Source organism: Hydra vulgaris, chromosome 06 (assembly GCF_038396675.1).
Source record: "Hydra vulgaris chromosome 06, alternate assembly HydraT2T_AEP".
Classification (NCBI taxonomy): domain Eukaryota; kingdom Metazoa; phylum Cnidaria; class Hydrozoa; order Anthoathecata; family Hydridae; genus Hydra; species Hydra vulgaris.
The window spans coordinates 38,737,501-38,746,833 of NC_088925.1; the positions used below are offsets into that span (position 1 = coordinate 38,737,501).

General features: G+C 25.2%; 1 protein-coding gene across 1 annotated transcript in view; it reads right to left on the bottom strand.

Moving 5' to 3' along the window:
- The window catches only part of LOC100205299 (ubiquitin-like modifier-activating enzyme 5), a 24,287-nt gene extending 18,259 nt beyond the window's left edge, over positions 1–6,028 (bottom strand). The window contains exons 1-3 of the mRNA XM_065800074.1: positions 5,519–6,028; positions 5,364–5,409; positions 4,504–4,593 (exon numbers count right to left, since the gene is read on the bottom strand). Of these exons, the coding sequence (XP_065656146.1) occupies positions 4,504–4,593; positions 5,364–5,409; positions 5,519–5,652 (270 nt within the window). The 5' untranslated portion in view covers positions 5,653–6,028. The remainder of the gene's footprint in view (positions 1–4,503; positions 4,594–5,363; positions 5,410–5,518) is intronic.
- Between the last annotated feature and the right edge of the window lie 3,305 nt (positions 6,029–9,333).

A 9,333-nucleotide genomic window follows, 5' to 3' on the forward strand; every position in this document is an offset into this window, starting at 1 on the left:
ACGATTTTTTTTACGACCTAAAACAGCAATATCGTATATATATATATATATATATATATATATATATATATATATATATATATATATATATATATATATATATATATATATATACATAAACATATATATATTTGTATATGTATGTATATATATATATATACATACATATATATATATACATTTATATATGTATGTATATATAAACACACACACACACACATATATATATATATATATATACATGAACATGTATATATTTGTATATGTATGTATATATATATATATATATACATACATATATATATATATTTATATATGTATGTATATACACACACACACACACACACACACACACACACACACACACACACACACACACACATATATATATATATATATAAATAAATTTATATATATAAATATATAATGAGTCTTTATTGATGAAACACAGTGTTAAATAAAAATATTTTGTTAAGTGATTTTCTACTAATTTATTATTGCACTTTTCTTTCAAGAACATTGAAGCACTCTATTTTGTAGAATGCATGTTTTCACAAGCAGAAAAGTTTATCACTTTTAACAACTCAGTATTATTAAAATGGATATCACCTTTTCAAATTTAACCAAAAATGGCTTTGCATAAACAAAGCTCACAAGGTTAAAGCATGGGAATTCAGTAAAACTGTTTCATAAAAGTCACTGAAAGATATGATGAAGCCCTTCTAGTGTTAAGAAAAAATTGAACTTCTAAAATCATTTTTGTTAGAACTAGCACAAAGTTCCTGAAAAGTATCCAAAACAAAAGAAAACTTTTTCCAAACATGTTCTGCAAAAAATTATTTTTTTAACAGCCAACGTATAAGTACTTTCAATATGCTCCTCTAACTTTTGTTTCCTGGTAGGTAATAGTTTAACAAGTATGATACCTCATTAAAGTGCGCCAAAAGATACTTGACATATTGCACTTTGTATGAGGCACAAATAGTTAAATTAGCTCTGTGACTATTGCAATGAGCATATACAATTTTTTCATTCAGATTTAAAATACAACAGGGCAAACCTTTAGTGTGATCATCAATTGCTCCAGCACCATCATATCAATGCCCTCTGCAATTCATGATATATAATGAATCTTAAATACTTTTTAACAAAAAATAATCCCTAACTAGTAACACTATTTGTGCAATCTAAAAAAACAATAAAATTCTTTTATTGAAATTTGAATCAACAAACCATATAATTAATAATAGTTATTCTTACTTTAACTGTCAGAAGCTTTATCAGCAAAAATAGAAAAACGTTCAAATTGTTACTATTACTTTGTCATTAATTACTTCTCCAAAACACTTTTTTTTTTTTTACCTGATGATATGATATGGTATGATTATGATATCTTAGATATGTAAGAAGCATTTTTTTTAATAATATCAAAGTTGATCTTGAAGAATTTTATCACCAGCTTTAACACGGAAATGTTGCAAACACTTGATTTTTTGATAATATCAAAGTTGATCTTGAAGAATTTTATCACCAGCTTTAACACGAAAATGTTGCAAACACTTGATGTTTTAAGAAAACTAAATACTTTACAAGAGCCGACAAGACTCGTAACTTTACAAGAAATTATACTTTTCTGTAATGTACCTTTTTTTAATAATAATAATGTTTATTTGTATTAAAAACCATACAAAAAGAGTTTTACTACAAAAAGGTGAGACAGGTAATCACAAGATTACGCTTATGTAACACCACTAATATAAAATTATACATAGTTGCAATATAATTAATAAAGTACATGATTATATTTTAAATCATAAATATTCAATTTTTTTTGAACATAGATAGTGAAGGAGAATCAACAATGTGAGCTGGTAAGGAATTCTATAGTTTTACTGTTCTTACGCTGAAGAATCTACAAGAATCATTTGTACATATATTGCGTGATATAAACTTTTTGGTGTGACATCTAGTGCTGTAGTGACAGTTGGAAAAGGTAAAGAAATTACATAGAGGTAAATCGACAAGATTGTGTACAATTTTGTATACCATAAAAAGATCAAATTTGACTTTATAGTATTCAAGAGACTCAAGATCTAGAAGAATTAGTCTCGATGAATAATCAGAATAAGTAATATGGCATCTTTTACAGGTAATTCTGCTGAAATATCTTTAGACTTTTTCGATTATCTTTTAGAAGATAGGACTCCACACTGGGCTGCAAGATTTTAAGATAGGTCGTACATAAACTTTGTAGGCTTTTACTAGAAGATGAGGATTGTTACTGATAAAAGTTTTGAAAAGTAAGTAAAGACAAGAGTAGGCTTTTTTGGCAATACGAGAACAATGCTTGGAGAATTCTGTATTAAATGATACAGTAATTTCTTTCAAAATGATTAATTTTGTTTCGTCTTTTTGTTGCATGATGTTTTTAACTTTGTGATTAATTGACATTTTAGACTTACGATTCTAACATCTAACATTGAACGACATTTCAAATATCATAATAAACTTTACATATTTTAAGGTGTAAGTGAAACATCACGTCCGATAGTGTTTTTTTATAAGTAAAATCAATTACTTAAAATTTAAATATTGAAAACTTTTTGTCATGTATTAATTATTAAAACATATTTCACCACCTGATTATCGCAAAAGGATTTTGACTAAAATTTTACTTAGGATGTTTACTTTGGGTAAGTTAAGAAAGTATCTTGCTTTTTTGACAAAAAAATAAAAATTAAAAATGCTTTTTATCATTTTTATAAAATAATATTCATTCAAAAGATCAAAAGATCCATTGATCCTTCTATTTAAATATTATTTATTTATTAATACTTTAACCTCCAGTTAATAAAGATATTTTTATCTAAACTTAAAAAACTGCTCTAAACAAGAAGCAATTTTATTTACTCTAAACAAGAAGCAAAAATTATATATTTTTTTTATAAGTGTTTATATAATGGCGATAAAACTTAAATCTAATTTACTTGGCACGCCAAGTAAATTAGACATGTAAAATTAGACAAGTAAAACCGCCATGGTGGTTGAGTAAAAAATTATTTTTATACGCAATATTAAAATATTATATTTACTTTTTTTTTGTTCAATTTTATTTTTGGGTACTTCTACAGACGTACTAGACGCACCCTAGATCCACCCCTGCATGAAACATTTCTGATGATGTAATAGTAAAATACCAAACTACTCAAATATACTTAAAATCCTTGATACATAAAACCTATGACTACAGTGGCTTTGATACATAAAACCTACAACTTCAGTGGCTTTGATATATTGACTAAGTGTTTAGTTTTGGGTAGGCATCATTTACATAAGAAAGAAAAAACCACAAGAATACAAAATAAAAAAATTTAATTTTTATCATGATTTTCTTCTTTGTCTGAAAAACTGTCTGGATTAAAGTAGGTATTTTAAAAATTTTCAATAAACAAACTTTAATAAGGAAACTATATTAACTAAACTTGCAGGAATAAATATATATATCTATACTTATTACTGCAGATTTAGGTTAGCACTTAACATGAACTAATGTTAATGTTAACTTGAGTTAGCATTATACTAATATATTTTGATCACTTTAGTTTTTAAACTGCAGAAATCAATCGAAATGGCTTTCTTTATATATAAATAAAAAGTCAAGATAAATGTTTTTTTAAGTTTATATAAAATTCCTGTTGCTGTACTTTAACTTATGAAATCTCAGGAATATAAAATTAACCTAAATGTGTAATGCAAACAGAATCTATGAACCTGTTGAAAAAAAAAATCCAGAATAAACCAAAGAGATTTAGAACTGTAAATAAAAATATTTCTTTTATATTATATATTATTGTATTTTAAAGTTATGAGGGAAAATAAGAAAAATTATTGAAAACATTTATAACAACATTATTACTGTGTTTCTTCTGAGCATAAAGTAGTATATTTCACTAAAGTAGTATATTTCATTTTATATATGTTCTAGAGGAGTGAGGGAACTCTCATGCGCTCACTCACTTAAGCTTTGTTTAAATAATAACTTTGGGTGTTAAATAATAATAATAAAAAAAATATAAAAATAAATAGTAAAAGTAGAATTTAAAGATAATAAATAATAAAAACAGTTTTTAAAAATTCATATAGATAAAAATATACAAAAAAAGTTTTAAACTGAGTCAATTTAAAAAATGCTTTTTGCAATAATTTTATGAAAGTTTCTATTATAATTCATGATAAAAAGAAAAAAGAAAACTAATTACTTAGTTTCTCTAAGTTTAAGAACTAAGAATCAGCTCTCTACTTCTTTCAAAAAGATTTTTATCCTTCTACGATTGCAGCAAAATTTAATTTCAAATATATTTAAAATAAAATTATAAACTAAAATAAAATCAACATGTAATAGAATAAATGCATCACTGTCATAGAAATGATGTATAGAATTGTTATAGTAAAACAATTTATTAAATACACAATAAATTAAAAAATAATAATATGAATGTATACTTTTCCTATTCCACATCTAGTAAGCATTTCAGCAGTAACACTTCCTACCCCGCCTACTCCAACGATGGCAACTGAGTAATCACGTATTTTCTAAACCAAAATATATTCTTGAACTTAATTGCATAAAAAATATAATTGCATAAAGTACTACTTTCAATAAATTACTTATATAAAAACTATGTAAAAAAGTTTATTTAAAAAATCTTCTAAATAAACTAAAGTTAAAGTTAATTATTTTAGATATTTTCATAAAAATAAGATTTAATTCAAAATCCCTTAAAACGATTTCGAATTGCTTGATTTGAAATCATTTTAAAGGATTTTAAATTAAAAAACAACAGTTTTGGAATTATTAGTATATTAATAGAGGTATATTTTTTTAGGTAAAACTTTTCCATTAAACTAGCCTCTAAAAATATTTTTACTACAACACCAATATATTTTAAAAACTCCAATATTTTTTCAAAACCCTCATACTTTTTTAAAACCCCAATAAAAATACATGACTTTAAATACAACATACATGACTTTACATAGAATCCAAAACGTGACTTTAAATAGAACCCAAATTGCTACATGACTTTAAACAGAACCTAAACCATTTAGTACTTATATAGAACCCAAACCATTACATGACTTTAAATGGAACCCATTTATAAAATTCCCAGAAAAATATGATATTAACAGTCATGGTACAGCTTTAAAAACCTTATAAGGAGCACAAAGTGGTCGCACATATTAAAATATGATATTAACAGTCATGGTACAGCTTTAAAAACCTTATAAGGAGCACAAAGTGGTCGCACATATTAAGACCTGAGAAAAAAAAAAGTTATTATAAAAATACTAAATATTAAAACCTCATAGTTGTCCACAATACCCATTCTTTTCAAAGCCATTAATCGGCTAAAAAAGAGGGAAAAAAATTTAATTTATAACTCCTATTTTAAATAAACTAACCCATAAAAAAAAAAGTTTAATAAAAATTAAAAAAAATAATTCTGAAAATAATAACCTGTAGGGATTGCTATCAACAACCTCAGAGCTCATTTCAGCAATCTTTGGCCTTGCTTTTGGCTCCATATTCTGTTTTTCAAGAAGTCTTTCAAGTTCATTGATTCTTGCTTTTAGCTGCTCAGTCTCAGTCATCTTTAATTTTATTTTGTTTCTTTTTATCACTTTAATTCAATAAATTTTCTATGTAATACAATTATTTAAAAAAGCTTACAGTACAAACGATTATGTATTATTTTATAGTCATGTACGGTAGTTGAAAAGTTTCTTCCATAAAGTGCAGTCATGAAAGAAACAACTAATAAACCAGACCAGAAAAAGTCTAAAAGCTTGAATAAAGTTAATTTTTTTATATGATAGATTGCTTGCCCAAACCAAACCCTCAGTCAATGTAGCAGCACTTCCTTTTAGCAGCAGGCTATAAAATAATTGATGTAGCAACACTTCCTTGTAGCCAGGGCTGTGGAGTTGGAGTCAGAGTCGCAACATTTTTAGTGGAGTCAGAGTCGCTAAACAAATGTGGGAGTGGCATGTACAAAATATTTAACCTTCAAATAATTTTTCATATACTTGGCAAAATAAAAATTTTTTAATTATCGCGTAATATTGTTTTTTGGAGTTGTAAATAAGAGTTAATACTTTTTTTACAACTCCACACCCCTGCTGTAGCAGCAGGTTACAAGATAGTCGATGTAGCAACACTCCGATGTAGCAAGACTTGCTTAAAATATATATTTAAAAATAAAATAAAAATAATAACACTATTAATTAAAAAACTTTCTAGTCATTATTGCAGTTGTTTAAAAAACGATAAAACTTAATGTACTTTCGCATTATTTTAATTGTTTTAACTTTTAGACAACATTAAAATTTAGCTTAATTGTTGAAGTTGTTAAAATTTGTTTTAACCATTTATATCTTTATCTTTATATAATATCTTTATCACGTAGTCGAAAGACTATGATATATATATATATATATATATATATATATATATATATATGTGTATATATATATATATATATGTGTATATATATATATATATATATATATATATTTATAACCCCCAAAAACTCTTAATTAATTACTGGGTCCCCTATACCACTGTTAGGTATATATCTAAATCTTATATAAAAAAAAAACAAAAACATTTTTAAACAAAACTTGATATTGTCAATTTTTAACAATAATACTCTTTATATTACAACGATTTAATAAAAAAGAAAATTAATAAAGAAAATTAAATTAGAAAATTGAAAGTAAATTATAAAATCTTTATAAATTTTGGTTCTTTTGAGATCTAGGTATACTTTTTGAAACTTTCAGTAATATATGGGATCCAGCAAGTAACCAAGGGTCATTGGAGTTGGCCTTTTTCAAAAATTTAAGAAAACTAATGATTTTTTAGTTACTTTCAAAACAAAGTTCACCTATATTTGTATAGGAAACTAGAGATACCATAAAGTTATAACCCTAATATATACACACATATATAAGTATATATACTTACATATTTATATATTATATATACTTATATTATATTATATTATGTGTTACAATTATTTTGCCCACTGTATATATATATATATATATATATATATATATATATATATATATATATATATATATATATATATATATATATATATATATATATATATATATATATATATATATATATATATATATATATATATATATACAGTGGGCAAAATAATTGTCCGTACATTAATGAAAAGTATCTATATTTGATCAAAACAACATTTAAAAGTATTTAGATAGTTGTAATTAAGAGTTTTTAAAGAAATATTATAATATTAAAGTAATTTTAAGTGTATTAGTTAAAAATATATTAATATATGAAAAATTATATAAGTTTATTTAAAAAGAGTTAAAAGTTTAAACAAAAAAATTGTCCGTACACTATGTTAATTTTTAAATTAAAATTAGTTAAAACTAAATTAATATCTTGTAGGACCACCATCAGCTTCAATAACTGCTCTACAACGATTTTTCATTGATGAGACGAGTTTAGGCGTAGTTTCTTGATTAATTGATGACCAAACATCTAAAACCAATTCTTTGAGCTCGTTTTTATTCCTTGGAGCTCGATCTTTCATTCTTTTTTCCACCACCGACCATAAATGTTCCATAGGGTTCAAATCGGGCGATTGTGCAACCCAATCCAACACGTTAATGCCATTTGCAGCAAGATATCTGGTTACAGATCCAGCTTTGTGCTTTGGATCGTTGTCATGTTGGAATATAAATTCCGTTCCAAGTCCTAATTTTCCTGCCGAAGCCACCAAATTCCATTCTAATAAGGATATAAGTGTTGATCCTTTTTCTCATCAATAAATTTAATTTTGTCAACACCGGACGCACTCATGCAGCCCCAAAATATAACATTTCCACCACAAAATTTAAATGTTGCTTTCAAACACTTCACATTATATTCTTTTCCGACTCTTCTATAAACTTTTGCACCATCATCTGCTCCATATAAATTAAATTTACTCTCGTCTGACCAAATAATCATATTCCAGAATGTATCATCCTTCAGAACATGTTCCTTTGCCCACTGCAACTGTTTTCTCTTGTTCACTATGCTGATGAATGGTTTTCTCCGAGGCGTCCGTGCAAAAATATTGGCTTCATGCAGTCTGTTCCTAATTGTTTGTGGCGACAATTTAATATTTAATTCATTTTCCAGCTCTTTTGATACTTCTACGGCATTTTTTCTTCTATTCTGCTCGATTTTCCCAACTATACACCTGTCAACTCTTGGCGTTGTTGATCTTTTTCTGCCTTGTACACCATTATTTGCCACTGATTTTGTTTTTAAATACTTTTCCCATATATATTGAACAGAGCTTGGTGGTATTTTCAACATTTTTGCAACTTTTCTAATTGATAATCCATTTTCCCTATTAAAAATTACTCGTTTACGTAAGTCAATACTATATTCTTTTCTTTTTCCTTCCATCATAGCCACGTAGTTAAGAAAAGGTTTATTTTTATTTATTATAGTATTATTTAACCTAAAAGTACAAGATATTAATATAAAAATCATTTATAAACAAAATTTTACCTTTTAAATCAAATGTACGGACAATTTTTTGGTTTTAAAATTTTTAAAACTTTTAAATAATTATAATTTAAATTGTCGGGAGAAAATTAAAGATGGTGTATCGTTTTTATTTGTTTTCTTGTGCGCTATCTATTGGTTTAATTTATTTTTTTCTATCATTTAAAGTTTTAGAGCTTTTTTCAAAAAACCTTATTTTTCATTAATGTACGGACAATTATTTTTCCCACTGTATATGTATATATATATATATATATATATATATATATATATATATATATATATATATATATATATATATATATATATAGGAAGAATAATGATGAAGTATAAATTAACATCCATGATAAACATATTTGGTGCATTGAATGTGTGAACAAGTACTGCCACAATTACGTTTGAAAAAAGCATGGCAACATCCATTTGTTTAAGGCTTTGTTAAAAGTTTGTGCAAGCCTAATATCTTTATCTAATTTATCCCAGAAAAATTTAATAAACCAAAAAAAAATTGCTATTAACTGGGTTCTGGAGTGAACTTTTAAATTCCATAAGTAAAAAATAAAGTATTTTTAAAGTCTAGAAACTTATAGCTTTTAATAAAAATTTCAAAGAAAGAGTAAAATCCAGTAAAACAATAACATCGTGTAAAACATTAGAAGAGAAATCAGATTTAAAAAAAAATTAATCTTAAAAATGATTGTAATAAATTCATCTTTAATCAAGTTTGA